We start from the raw sequence: 13,921 nt of genomic DNA, 5'->3' as shown, positions 1-13,921 counted from the left end.
GGAGACAGCAGCAGTTGAAAAGGAGAGTATTTATTTAGCAATGTCAACAGTCATGAATTTTTTTTTTTTTTTTTTTTACAAATAATTGTCAATTTATGTACAATATATATTTATATAAAAAATACACACAAACAAACATAGGCACAAATCCGATATTTGTACAACACAAGAAACTTGAACCTTTGACCCCCTCGAGCACATAAACACAATGCAGCATGGAAGCCCCAGGTGATTTATATTAACGGTATTAAAACGGGGCTCATTTGAGGTTCATCAGATAGCACGGTTGGTAAATTGCTGCCAATTTTTTTATTTTTTTATCTTAAGATAATTTCAGTTGATTTCATTTTCACACTGCTTTTATTTCTTCGGCATTCTTTGTGTTGAATTAAATTAAGTGGGAGTGCCACGCTAAAATGATATTACAAGACAAGCACAATATATATGGATGGCTGGATTCCCTCAGTGATTTTGGGGAAGGGTGCATCCCCCCTACCCCCTGAGAGAGCTGCAGGAGGCAGGGTAGCCCCTCAGATCGGGGAGGGCGGGCGGAGGGTGGACGAGGTTAGCGCTGAATCCCCAAAGACGTTGGCGTAGGAAGCCTTGAGGAAATGCACGTAGTTCTGCAGGCTGCGATTGGTGCTCTCTGACTGCTCCAGACGATCACGCAGATCCTGCAGACGACTCTGGAACCGACGATCCGCCTGAGGAACAACAATGGCAGAAACAAACAAACAAACAAACAAACAAACAAACAAACAGTCAAACACACTCTGGGCACCCCGACGCAAGACCACCAGAAAGGCATCCGAACTGCCCTCTATATCAACCCAGGCTAGAATGGAACTGAACTTCTAACAAACCAGAGTTAAAAAAAGCAGATGCTGTCTGCAAGGTCTGGCAAATCCACCAACGTGCCAAGATGTTACACCGAGTAGAGAGCACAGGGTTCTAATGTTAAAAAAGCCTCTCTTCTACAATGAAAGACACCCCAGACCCACAAGGTATTCGCTTATAGAATAAACAGGGTCTCCTTACATCCTCTTTGGACCTGCGATGCTGGTTCAGCTCGGTTTTGGTCCGGCTCAGCTGAGTCTCCAGGTCCAGAACCTTTGCCTGGGTCGCTCGCTCCTTGGACACTGCCCTGTCTCTGTTCTGATCCACCTTGTCCACAGAGAACACACAGAACAACCCAGGGTTCAAGGACACTTCTGCATCAGGGCATCACTTACAACAGAGCAGATATGGTGAATGAGTTCGCTGTGCACTGCTTAGTTTATGTAATGGAATCGGTCTATATTAAAACAAAAAAACATTCCACATAGCACTAAAACATTTCACAGTGGAACCCTCTCCTCAGAACAGGACTCCAGAGCCATGCCCCCAGGACAGTGTTTAAAGACAGCAGTGTTTCACCTGGTGCTTGGCATCGTCGATGGCTGCCTCTAGCTGTCGTGCCATGGCACTGCACTCCCGCGTCTTCTCCTCCAGACGCAGCTGGTTCTGGTGGATGCTCTCCTCTCGCTTGGCGATCACCTGGACCAGGTCTCTGTTCTGAAGGTTCGCTTCCTCCAGCTTCCTGTACGGGGGAGGGAGAGGGGTTACGAACACTCACAACACATTGAAAAGATTAAAAAAAAAAAAAATCTTGGCTGGATTAATATAGAGTCATAGAGCGGCTGTGTTTAGATCCGCCGCTGTTTAGATCATTAAAATCCCCCCTCCCTCCCTCACAGCAATGCCTGACCTCTCCAGGCTCTCCACTCTCTGCTGCAGCTGCTTGTTCTCCTCCAGCAGGGATAGGTTCTTCTCTCGGACACTCTCCACCAGGCTCCCCTGCTGCTCCACCTGCAGCACCGAGGAAAAAGACAGCAAACCCCTCTTTATCAGCGCGCTTCTACCTCATTTATCAGAGGTAGAAGTGTACACACACACACACACACACACACACACACACCAGTTAATAATCCTCCTCATCATAATAAATCGAAATCCAGAGATTATAAACCAGTCCGGATCAGCTGTCTTTATTTACTCTCCGGAACCAGGGATCAGGAAGCGAATGGAGGCTTTTTTCACTTCTTTGTTCCTGGTCAGCACTGGGGTTGAGCCCTGCCCAGGGGGCTCTGGTTGAGTTTCTGAAGCGCTCCCCCCTCACCTTGACCCGGAGTTCCGTGAGCGCGCTGCTCTGCTCGGCAGCCCTCCTGTCGCAACTCTGGACCTGCTCCTGGGACTCCTGCAGCTTGAGCTCGGTCAGTTTGAGCAGCTCGGGCAGGGGTTCCAGCTCTGCCATGCGGCCCTGCAGCTGCCTCCTCACCAGATCGATCTCCTTGTTCAGCTCCTCGCGGATCTGCCGGCCCTCCTCCTCTGCCAGCTCCAGCTTCAGGGAGTACTCGTCCGCCTCTGAGCGAGTCTTCAACACCTGCGGAGAGGAGAGGAGAGGTTAGGGTGCATGTATTTAACTTTAAAAAATAAGCCTTTTTGACAAAGCTAACTAAACTCCAATACAAATCAATACCCCCCACCCCCAGTGACTCACCTGGGATTTGTAGCTGTCCACTAGACTCCCGTACTGCTTGACCGATGCCTTCAGCTGCTGGACCTCAGACTGGGAGAGGGTCAGCTTGTCCTCAATAGTGGACACGTTAGCCTGAAGAGGAAAACAAACATTCCTTTACATCTGCAATCTGCAGGTCCTTGTTCTAACATAGATATGGACTGTGGATATTCCCAGCATGCTAGACATAGCCAAAAGCTGACTGAAAGACATTTAAAAAGTAACAGCACTGTGTGCAATTCGATTTGCAGGTGCGCAGTGCCCTTACTGGCTGTTCCCGTGCACCCACCCTGAGCCTCTCGTTCTCCAGCTTGCAGGAGGTGTTCTCGGAGGTGAGCCGGTGCAGTCTGTCCAGCAGCTCGTCCCTCTCGGCTCGCGCCTTGTCCTCCGAGCTGTGCAGCTGCTCTGTCAGGTGTGTAACTCGACTGCGGAGAAGGAGAGGAGAGAGAGAGAGAGAGCGAGCACACTGAATGAAATGCAGGGCCCGAGCACAGCAGCATCGCTGTCAATTTAACACACAAGTACGTTTCACCATCATCTCTCTCAAACCGGAATTGTAACAGCCGTGCTGGACCAGCCCTCACTTGTTCATGACGGTGATCTCGATCTCCATCTGATTCCTGTCCTTCAGCGCCTGGCTTTGACAGCTCCTCCAGCTCTCTGCTGCAGACAGGGCGTCCGCCAGCTGGGTCTCCTGCAGACACAAGAGACACACGCAGGGAGTGGGGGGGCAGGGTTACCAAACTGGGGGTCTCAACCAACACAGGGCTACAAAGACAGAGAACCTGGAAAACCACAACGGCGTTCTGCTGCCCTCATCTGACGGGGACTGATCTGAAGGAGCCAGCTGTGCTTCGCTCACCTTCTCCAGGAGCTGAGCGCTGAGCTGGCCCGCGGTGTCATCGCTGCGGTCAGCCCGCTGTTTCTGGGCGCGCGTGGCTCTCTTCAGGGCCTCCTTGTCCCCCTCTACGCGTCTCTTCAGCTCCTTCTGCTGCTCCTGCAGGTGGTCCATCTCCCCGCGCTGCTGAGCCATCGTCCGCTCCAGGTTCTGTGGGAGGAGAGAGGAAACGAGGGGTCTCGGAGACGGTACAAAACCCACCACCCCTCCCCCCCGAACCATTAGCCTTCCGCAACCCTGTGTTCAGTTACGGCTTCTTGTCAGGTTACAGGTGTAACGAGTTTGTGTGATCTCAGCTCTCCGGGTGGACAGAAGGTGGCATATTTACCCTGATCTGGACATTCAGTCGGTTGTTCTCGGACTCTTTGTTGCGGAGCTGCCCTTGCAAGTGAGCGCGGGTTGTCTCCAGGGTTTTGGAGAGCTCTCCTGCAGTCCTTGCGTTCTCCTGCAGGGGGAAGAAAGCACAACTATTAAATGACCCTGCTCAGCTTCGCTATCGATTGGTTCGGAGTGCTGATCGCAATCTGTACCATTTCTTAACTTCTCCTCGGAAGAGATTTTCCCCCAAGTAAACTCTTTGTTACCTTTTCAGTCTCCACCTGAATAAGAAGCTGATCAACCTCCTGCTCCCTCTCCTGCAGTTTCATCAGCAGAGACTGGAAAAAAAAAAAAAACAACATCTGGTGGTAAAAAAAAAACAGCTATTAGTCTGGTATTAGCTTCATGACGGCCCGGTTTCTCTCCTCGCATGTCAGCACCCAGCCCTGCACGGGATACTCACAGTGTTTTCTGCCTCATACCCGGTCAGTTTCTTCAGAAGCACTTCCCTCTGCTCAGCCAGCCTCATTGCATCTGTCTGCAAACCACAAGTTAATAAACAGAGCGACAGAATACAGTTTGAAGCGTCGCAACACCAGCAGTGTTAAACTAAACCAAACTTCTCAGTCCAGAAGACCTGAAACGCTTTTCTTGCCAGACTCAAATGTTTCTTTAGGATTTGCTCAGATCGGAAGGCAGTCTTTAGACCAACGCCCTCATCAGTTTTATGGGTTCTGCTGACGGTCAAATCATAAGAGAGGCAGTAATAGTAGGTAAAAAAAACTTGAGAGTGAGACAAATTCGATCATTATTCTTGTGTTTTCAAAGTTATAAAGTACGTTTCTGTATTTGTACCTGTGATCATTACTTCGTTATTTATAGTTAACATGCTAATGTGTGTATTTGTTTGTGTTACTTTGTATTGCAATGGTAATTATAATTGTAATGAATGCAGCAGGATTGTAACCCATTGGAATTGAACACAACAGCATTGGAATTGCAATTTGAGCAGATAATGGATACAGTCCCAGAGGACCCCAGAGGAAATCCCAGCCCCGGCGCAGGCTCTGGTTCTGGGTTCTGTCGCACTCCTACCTCGCGGCTGTGCTGCTCTCTCAGGAGGTGGCGCAGGGTCCGGTTCGTGGTTTCGAAGGTTTCCAGCTTCTGCACAAGCAGCTCCTTCTGCCTGGCGATCAGGTTCACCTCGGAGCCGGACATTCGCTTCTCCTGGGCAATGACATAGGATCTCACAGTTACAAACCGGGCCAGACTGCAGGGCTGGGCAACACATCAGGGATGGAAATAAGACTCCCATAGCAGTTTGATGCATTCCAGGTTTCACTACGAGTTTAATGAGACACACCTGAGCTTGTTACCAAGACACACTGGGGCTCATCGCGCTCCTAGTAAAACCGGGAATCAGTGCTTGCAACAGGAGTCTTATCTCCATCCAATTGCTCAGGTATGTCTTATTAAACTCCTAGTAAAACCAGGAATGGATCAAACTGCTATGCATTCTCCTGTGGCGTGGAGAATGCATGGTGTGGGGTTAACTATGAATAAAGACAGCTGCTTCTGTTGCAACCTGGGACTTGAACGCAGTCGGGATGCACTCACGCTCTTCAGGGCGCCGATGGTCTCCCGAAGCGCCGAGACCTGCTTGGATGCTGCAGCTCCATCCATCTCGGTTTCCACCAGCTTCTTCAGAAGAGCGTCCTTCTCATACAGGAGGTGCTCCTTCTCCAGCCTGGGAACACACACACACACACACACACACACACACACACACACACACACAGAGCCGTCAACAACTTCACTTAGGGGTTGATTTGATCAGGTTTGTATCTGAATCCAATTCAATCAGCTATCTTGCAAATCCTGCACTTCCTCTAATGGTGTACCTAATGTAGTCCCGATCTATATTCTCAATACAGAGACGGAAACGAGGCTCCCACTGCATAGCAGTTTGATCCATTCCTGGTTTTGCTACGAGTTTAATAAGACACACTTGTGAGCTACACACCGTGGCTAATCAAGCTCCTAGTAAAACCTGGAATGGGTGAAACAGCTGTGCAACGGGAGTCTTCTTTCCATCCCTGTGGCGCTCAACGGTTCTCTTACACCAGTGGAGTCCGGTACCTGGAGTAGTCTGTCTCCTCTCTCATCTTCTCGATGCTCTGCCTCAGCATGCTGTTCTCCCTCTCCACCTCTGCCAGCTCCTCCTCCTGCTCCTCGATCACGCGCTTCGAGGCTGTCAGCTGCTCCCCTCGCTTCTCCAGCAGCTGCTCCTTCTTGCGCAGCTCCACCTTCACACAAGAGGCAAAGCGTTACCACCCTGCGGGACCCGCACAGGCCAAACGGGGGTGCAGGAGAGGCTCCGCTCCGCTCCGGGGTTCTCTGTCCAGCCCTGGCATCGTTCTGGCAGTCAGTGCACGGCTCACCTGGCTCTTGAGGCTGCCCACTTGGTTCATCAGGCTGTCGATCTTCTTCTCGTACTGCTGCATGCGCCCGTGCACGGCGTCCTCCTCATCAGTGGAGAGGTCGGACAGGCGGAGAGCCGAGGGAGCGGGATCGTCATTCACCGGCGTGATCTCCAGGCGGTGCGTCGGCCCCTGAGGGACGGCATCACGAGAACAACGTTAGCACGGAGCTGCGGAAATCCAGGCACGAAAGCAAGGGCGGCCAAAGCCGGCCCTTCCACTCCTGGTCTGTGTGCCAACCCGGTTCTGAAATCGGAAGCATCTAAACACCTAGCGATTTCACCGGGCTTTTTCAAAAGCATCTCTCTACAAACACATTGGGAGGCTGGGGCATGAAATGACAACATTGCATTTTAAAAGAGACTGGACTGCACAGTACCCACCTCCCAGTTGTAGGCAGCATCCCGGACAGAAGCCTTTCCGGGAGGGATCCACGGGATTCGCGTTTTTACTTTGGCCGTCACTCGGAGATTCCCGGTCTCTTTTTTCAGCTTTGCCTCCCGGATCTTCATCTTAAAATACAACATGTCGCATACATTAGGGAGATCAGAAGGTCAGATGCTTAATGAAACTTGGAGAGGTACTCCGTGAGACAATGCCATTCTAAGACTCATCTGTAACTACATCCTTACTGAGGTTTCCAGTTCTGAATCATACACCCCATACTGTAGATCAGAGGTTCCCACCTGAAAAAGGCAAATTACACACCAGAAAAACTGTACTGCAGTGAAGAGAGACCACAGCCTTCTCTCACCACGGCCGGGAGTTTTAGGGATACCCCAGTTTGAGAACCACTGCTGTAGATGAGGATACGGACCTGAGCAGCCTTGGATGGTGAAGTCCTCTGGCTCTTCTTCACGTGAACATGCACAGGCGTGCTCTCGTCCACGTGGACATGCAGAGGGGGGGACGAGGCACGGGTCTTCATCGCTCTTCTCTGAGAAGAAAATATAGGGGGGGGGAGAGGGTTTACTAAGCTTTTGTCACTTTTATCCCCCCCTATTGCTAACTAATAATAATACTCTTTCCCCACCCTTGCATTTTAATAGATTTTGCAAATTTAGCAATTGATGAAAATCTGTTCCTAATGCACCGAGACTCAAATCAGCTTCGATGGGGAAGACACCCTGTATATTTACACAGTACCCAGGTATCACACCGTGTAAAGTCCGCTGTTCAGCTGCAGCGCATCACAATCGTTTGAATGTACAGAATTTATCTGCATCGCTTTACCACAACGCACACCTTGTTTGCACTGCAGTTTGTTTACATTCCCCAAAGGTCGTTTTTAGCTTCCGTAACACGAGCTTCAATGCAACGTTCTGCATTAGAATCCCCTCGATCTCGAACCCAGTGTTTACACTTATAATAATCCATTTTATTAATCGGGGTCACCGCTGACGTAAAGCAAAATGGAACTTGAAACCCGCATTTAAGAAAAACAACTAAAACTTCGTATTTCTCCATACGTTTAGCAAAATCTGTAAACATAATTGTACCACGTATCGATTTATAAATAACTTAAGTCCAGAATTGGCTGCATATTCCAATAATGGTTTGTTTAAATGTCTATCGATATCAGAATCTGACATCATCTTTTTTTTTGTATCGCATGAACCTAATTACTATGAATACGAGGAGTTTGATGCATGTAATTCGTGTAATTGAACACCGTTCGTAACCTTATTGTAATAGCCAATCTGTCACAAGTACCACAACGTTGCCTACCGCCTACAACTGCATGTCCGTGTACAACCATTCATCAATTTAAATGTTAAATTAAACAAACACCAACGAAAATGTCTATGTCGTGTTCATTTCTGCAAACAGTACCTATACTATGTGTACTATTATTTATACGTTTAAAATGACAAATACAACACATTGATAGCACAGAACAACTATGTCATGCCACGCTCAACAAAACCAAAAAAAAAACATTTCTTACCATGCGAAAAAATAAACAAAACTAATTTCAACCTCCCTTCTCCTGCTGTTCGCTTTGCAGCCCTTGCTTCCGGCACGCTCCTTGTTCGCACCTCATTGGCCCGTTCAAATCTATTTAACTGCTCTGTCGGCTTCTGATTGGGGGAGAAGGTCTGACCTAGGATATTCTATTTTACTGTTGCCGCTGGCAACCGTGAGCTACCCTGTGTTACCTTGGCATCCAAGCCAAACAAGTCTACTGGTTTTAGTGGTTTGAAGCGGTGGTACGTGTTGGCTGTTGTTGCCGACAGGCGCTTGACAACACTATCCGAAACTGGCATTGACGTTAACCCCTAAGGTGCCACAGCTCAGCTGGTGCTGATGTCACAACCACGTTGAGTTGTACAATATGTCTGTCTGGTGTCTGTTTATCATGAACAGCGTCAGACTCTGCAGTTCAACATTACTGTGCCCTTCAAATTTCATTCTCCGATTTTGCACATTTACTAGGCAAAGACAGTTTGAGTAATAAGGCAACGTTTTGAATTCTGCAGATTAATTTACATCTTGAGCTTTTCAGATTGTCATAGAAACTCCGAGACACCATGAAATAATCAGCTATTTAAATAACTTGTATAATCTAAACCCAGGATCTCAACAGCGAACTAAAATTAAGAACTAATAATAAAGACACAACAAGCAAATAGACTTTATTCATCTTTATTCAGGGTCTGCTCCTAGCATCCTTACACAGCCAGCGCTGCAACATTTTTTTTTTTTAGAAAGTCACTTTACAGTATTTATAGATTGCAGAATATTAACAATTAAGTGCTTTTAAATAAACGCGATATTTCACCCCCCCGAGGAAGACTTACAAATACAGATCACCCACCCCCGGTCCCCTGAACATGATCACTGCTCCAGGAAATCTATCCACACGTATAAACAAGGCAGTCTGGCTGAGGGGGCAATACGCTTCTAAAGGTTCCTTAGCTGGATTTTTAATCAAGGATTTAGATATTGACTTCCAGCAGCATACACTTTTCTCTGACCACGAGGAGTTCGTTATTACAGGGGTGTGCAATTTCCACTTGCACAGTAGTTAGGTCCACCTGTACCGTTATTAAACTTCATTGACAGACAACATGACCTGCTTCCAGGTCTAAAGGGCTGCCCTGATCAGCCACAGCTGGATTTTCTTACAGCATTTCACAGCAGTGGACGAAACCCCCATCGCCACGGTTATCCCGGGAATACCTTTAAAAACAGGCTGTTGGTGTAATCCCAGGGGATCCTAGATCAAACCTCGTTAATTAACTAACGATAGCTATAAATCTCGGAGGACTTGCGCACACCTACGTTTTCTGTATACACTCCTTAATGTTCTGCATGGGTTCCTCATTATAAGCTACGAAAATCCGATTAAACATTTGAAGCCAGTACAAAAAAAAAAAAAATGCTCTCTTCAGCTCAATAAGTTATTCAAATATACACACGTGCCTTTTCAAGACCAGGACTGTTTCGCTGTTAAAACTTCTCAGTTTCTCTTTGAACCCCTGAAGCTCAGAACTACACTATGATCGCTTCTACATGGATAACCATGGTGTGTAACAGAAACGACTGAGGTAGCGGAGGGCAGCGCGGAGTCCTGTTAGTCTGAAGATCCTGGAATAGGTTCCTGTATATTGAGGAGCTGCTGCACATTGTCAGGGAGAACAAGCCTGTATACATTTACAGACAAAAAAAAAAAAAAAAATCTGAAATGTTCTTCATTAGAGACTCTCTGCATATGATCACTCTCAATATATCACAGTATTACAATCCCTACAGTTTAGAAAAGAGAACAATGCAGTATCGGTCCAACAGCTCCCCCTACAGGATGGCAGACACACTGCATCTTATAATTTAATCTTTACCATTCTTAAAACATGTCCCGTGCAAATTACTACTGAAACTGTAGGATTACCAATAATACACAATCGATACTGTGAACAGTTTGTGTCCTTCATTGTAGGGTCTGGCATGGTCTTAAGTTTGCCAGAAAACAAGAGAAAGGATCTTGACCCACACCAAATCTAAGGCTGGGGTCTTCAGGAAGATAATGAGAATCCAGGGTTCTGTTTGGGAGATGGATGAGGGGGCAGCCAGGTTTCTAGAACAGAGGATGTTAGGAGACTGCATAGCAGCTGGATCCACTCCATGTTTTACTATGAGAGTTTAATAAGACTCGTCTGTGCTTGTTACCTATACAACGTGACTAACCAAGCTCGAAGTAAAACCTGGAATGGGTGAAGGTGTAGCCATTGCATCTCCCAGTGCTCCAGGTGTGGAACACAGAGGTGATTCTGGCGCCTGTTTCATGCCCTCCTCTGTTCTGTAAGCCTCGGGTCGGGTCACTAGTGCTTCCCCTGGTGCTGCTTGGTCGCTCTCTCCATGCGCTCGTACCAGGGCTGCACGCTGGTGTGGGCCATCATGTCATCGAAGGCCTGCAGTCCCTCCATCACACGCAGCACCCCATACACCGCCTGGGGAGGGACACAGGGAACATTTTCAATATATATGAGTGTGTCCAAAACCTTCAGTATTTCAAGCATGAAAGGGTTTCAACAAAGGTTGTTGCTGAATACGGCCAGATCCTTTTGTTTTTCTGGACTGCAGTGCTGTTTCTAGGGGTTTCGCACAGAGATGTTCCTACCAGGTCGGCGAGGTTGGGTCGAGTGCCTCCCATGAACTGCCTCTTCTTGCCGATGGCTGTGACCCAGTCGTTCACGGCCTTGTACAGGTCCTGCCTGACGTCGCTCTGCAGCTCGTGTCTGGGAATGGAAGCACAGGGCAGGGTGGGCAGTCAGTGCTGGAGCAAACCGAGCCACAACAGGGACACACTACATCTTCAAGCAGTTTCTTTACATTAATGTCCCCCATAGAATCCCTGAAACGTGGGTCTGCTTTAGTTTCCTTCATTATATGCCAGCCAGCTCCCCCGCCCGTACCTGCTCTTGAGCCTCTTGCTGATGATGAACATGGCGGCCGCGCCCAGGTACTTGGCGCAGAAGCCCTCGAAGGAGCCGAACTTGCCCTCGCGGACGATGTAGTCGAAGGAGGCCAGCGCTTCGGTCGGGGTGCGGTACACGTTGGGGGAGATGAGGTGAACCAGCCAGTCATCCACCCAGCGACGCCACTTAACCTCCTCCCTGAGAGGGATGGGAGGAGAGAGAAGCACATCAACACCATTACCAGGGAGGACACTCGCACGCACGCACACGAGCCAGCACACACGCACACACGAGCCAGCACACACACACACGCCCATGCACACGAGCCTGCACACACACACACACACGCACACACACAAGCCAGCACGCACACACACAAGCCAGCACGCACACACAAAAGCCAGCACACACACACACAAGCCAGCACGCACACACACAAGCCAGCACACACACACGCAAACTCAATCGCAAACTCAGGGAAACCTAGAAGAAGAAGTACCCTCTATAACCTAGATTCCAGCCCTCTTGAGACCCTGAGCCAAGGAATGGAGACAACCAGGGCTGGAGTTCCAATGCAGCTCCATTTCCTTTTAAGAGTTCCAAACCCCTTCACCTCACTGATCAGCTTCTCACAGCGGCGACACGTTCACTTGGCTTCGAATGAAAGCAGCTGATCAACCACGACCATGATCACGCCTCTATAACACCAACCCCCCCTTCCTTCCAAGGAATGGGAATCGAAATGGATTTTAAAACTCAGGAACTGACCTCAACCGCGGAGACAACAGACTTCATCCTGATGGATGGAAGGCATGAGAAACGGCAGATGTGACACACACCGCGGATCCCTCGAAGGACTTACGTCATGGACTCTTTGGAAGGGTAGTGCTCTTCCACCTCCTGCTCCCCCAGCATCACCCAGTACTTGTTGCTGTATTCAGTCACCTCCTTCCCTTTCTCGTCCTTGTACTTCATCTCAGGGTAGTACGAGAGAATCTGCTTCAGGTTTTTATCCCTGCAGGATGAAGCAAGGAGACAGTAGCTAACACACCGTGACCTACACTTAGTCTTCAAAGGCCATGAACAGCAGCACGTTGATAAAGCTGCTCATCAATATGCCAACAAGCCTTCACCAGTAACAACTGGTTGCCAAGATATAGCCTTTGGTGTCCACTGCGTGATCAAGGATTGGTATAAATACATGAAATCGACACAGAGGTTAGATGTTCTTACTTCGATATCATGTATGTCTTGATCGCGCTGCTAATCACAGATGAGTCATTCAGCTGCTGTGGGGAACACACACACAAAAAAACACTTTAGCAAGTCCTGGGATTTGTATTATTTTAAAATCACATGTAGTTGCCCTTGATATAAATATCCTGATAGACATGAATTATAATGAAATGGGTGTCATATACCTTTACTGTATATCTCAATTATTATTTAAACAAAAGGTTGGTTGGCATTCAATAAAACACTAACTAACAGGGCAGAACTAGACAGTGAAAGTACTCGGGTGAATGATGCACCTGGATCTGCAGTAGCCCTGTACAGTGTATTTCTTATCCAGACGCTAGTGGTACTCACCAATGTTTCGCCGTCGTCCGCCAGCAGGATGGGCACTTTCCTGTACTGGGAGAACTGGATTTCTTTCCGCATGACTGGGTTGACTTCCACGATGTCATAGGGCAGCCCATGGTAGTCGAGGAAGGCTCGGACCTTGCTGCAGAAAGGGCAGGTCTTATACTGGTACAAGGTCAGCCGCAGGTCACCCGTGTCAGACTGGACCGAAGCAAAAGGGTGTTACGCGCGCACAAACGCAGGCGTTCGGATTCAACGTCATCATTGTGAAAAACAAACGCCAGCTTCCGTGTGTGCACATGGTCTAGCGTCACCGCGCATTGTTTATACACGTAGCTACGGTAGAAATTAATATTGACATTCAGATGTCCTTATAAAGGAACACTTCTACAAATAAAATCGCACACTCAGTAAAAACAAGTCACATTATACAAGACTAGCAATTTACACCAACAGCAAATTATCTGAATACAGCATGTTGCCGAAGCTAAATTAATAAGCAACTTCTTGTCATCCAGATTCAAAAACACAACTTATCTTCTTAAACAAACATTACAAATACATTTTCAATTACGTGCTGCATCAATATTGTAACGTGCAGAATAATGTCAATGCGTTTTTGTTTTAAAATCTAAAAAACAAAACTGACTGTTTTATTGCAATACAAATAAAATACACGTGAATGTACTACTAATAATAGCGGAGATAGAAACTGCAACAATTTAGCGTTATCATTTTTTCTTATATATATGGTTGCGCTCTCATACCTGCGGTGTCATTTGTTGCGCAAATTGATTGTGGAAACAGAATTTAACTGTGTGGTACAATCCCAGTCCTCCTCCACCGAGCAGGAACGCACATCCCAACACCCTGCCGCTAAATCTCCGACCCGGGAGAGTCCAAAACCATTTGGATCGGGACCCCGAACCGCCCCCGGTTCCATACGACCTCCCCGCTCCTTGCAGCGGAACAGGACCGGCGATACCGCCGCGGGTCCGGAGAAACTGCAAGCCGATCCGTCCAAGTGCTCCACCACAGGCAGCTGCCATCTTTCTTTTACATAACCCTCCCACAATGCCCTTGGAAAATAACAAGCGCGATAAGATTGGCTTGCAGCAATGAGCCGTGAGCACATGGCGGAAACAGAGCCTTGGAAATACAGGGC

General features: G+C 48.1%; 2 protein-coding genes across 4 annotated transcripts; both read right to left on the bottom strand.

Annotated features, from left to right (window-relative positions):
* Nucleotides 1-17: 17 nt before the first annotated feature.
* On the bottom strand, nt 18-8,356 carry LOC117422126 (outer dense fiber protein 2-like). 3 transcript variants are annotated; one of them, XM_058986834.1, is made up of 19 exons: nt 8,202-8,353; nt 7,071-7,190; nt 6,637-6,765; nt 6,215-6,385; nt 5,895-6,079; nt 5,391-5,520; nt 4,869-5,000; nt 4,237-4,311; nt 4,040-4,111; nt 3,784-3,900; nt 3,420-3,605; nt 3,142-3,251; nt 2,847-2,982; nt 2,540-2,650; nt 2,159-2,422; nt 1,748-1,848; nt 1,417-1,579; nt 1,039-1,164; nt 18-704 (listed from the first exon to the last, which is right to left on the bottom strand). In XM_058986834.1, exons 1-19 carry the CDS (start codon nt 8,202-8,204, stop codon nt 531-533), a joined length of 2,505 nt encoding a protein of 834 aa, XP_058842817.1. In that variant the 5' UTR covers nt 8,205-8,353; the 3' UTR covers nt 18-530. The 3 variants fall into 3 exon arrangements, with proteins under 3 accessions (XP_058842817.1, XP_033892685.3, XP_058842818.1); XM_034036794.3 differs by having other exon boundaries at nt 5,913-6,079; nt 8,202-8,344; XM_058986835.1 differs by lacking the exon at nt 18-704 and having other exon boundaries at nt 1,115-1,227; nt 8,202-8,356.
* Nucleotides 8,357-8,883: 527 nt separating this feature from the next.
* On the bottom strand, nt 8,884-13,904 carry LOC117964674 (prostaglandin E synthase 2-like). Its single transcript, XM_034908977.2, has 7 exons — nt 13,524-13,904; nt 12,763-12,957; nt 12,406-12,461; nt 12,035-12,187; nt 11,170-11,370; nt 10,875-10,992; nt 8,884-10,704 (listed from the first exon to the last, which is right to left on the bottom strand). Exons 1-7 carry the CDS (start codon nt 13,803-13,805, stop codon nt 10,576-10,578), a joined length of 1,134 nt encoding a protein of 377 aa, XP_034764868.2. The 5' UTR covers nt 13,806-13,904; the 3' UTR covers nt 8,884-10,575.
* Nucleotides 13,905-13,921: the final 17 nt, after the last annotated feature.

This window comes from Acipenser ruthenus, chromosome 15, assembly GCF_902713425.1.
Source record: "Acipenser ruthenus chromosome 15, fAciRut3.2 maternal haplotype, whole genome shotgun sequence".
Classification (NCBI taxonomy): Eukaryota; Metazoa; Chordata; class Actinopteri; order Acipenseriformes; family Acipenseridae; genus Acipenser; species Acipenser ruthenus.
Note: the sequence above shows the minus strand (reverse complement) of the source record. Positions and strands in the feature narration are given on the sequence as shown.

Bases quoted from the DNA above. Each gene is read 5' to 3' on its own strand.
- LOC117422126 (XM_058986834.1), bottom strand. The intron at 3,606-3,783 runs GTAAATATGCCA...CTCCTCCCACAG, and splicing joins GACTGAATGTCCAGATCAGG to AACCTGGAGCGGACGATGGC. The intron at 1,165-1,416 runs GTGAAACACTGC...TCTGTGGACAAG, and splicing joins TCGACGATGCCAAGCACCAG to GTGGATCAGAACAGAGACAG.
- LOC117964674 (XM_034908977.2), bottom strand. From the start codon at position 13,805: ATGGCAGCTGCCTGTGGTGGAGCACTTGGACGGATCGGCTTGCAGTTT. The intron at 11,371-12,034 runs GTAAGTCCTTCG...CATCCCTCTCAG, and splicing joins CCTTCCAAAGAGTCCATGAC to GGAGGAGGTTAAGTGGCGTC. The intron at 10,705-10,874 runs GTAGGAACATCT...GTCCCTCCCCAG, and splicing joins GACCCAACCTCGCCGACCTG to GCGGTGTATGGGGTGCTGCG.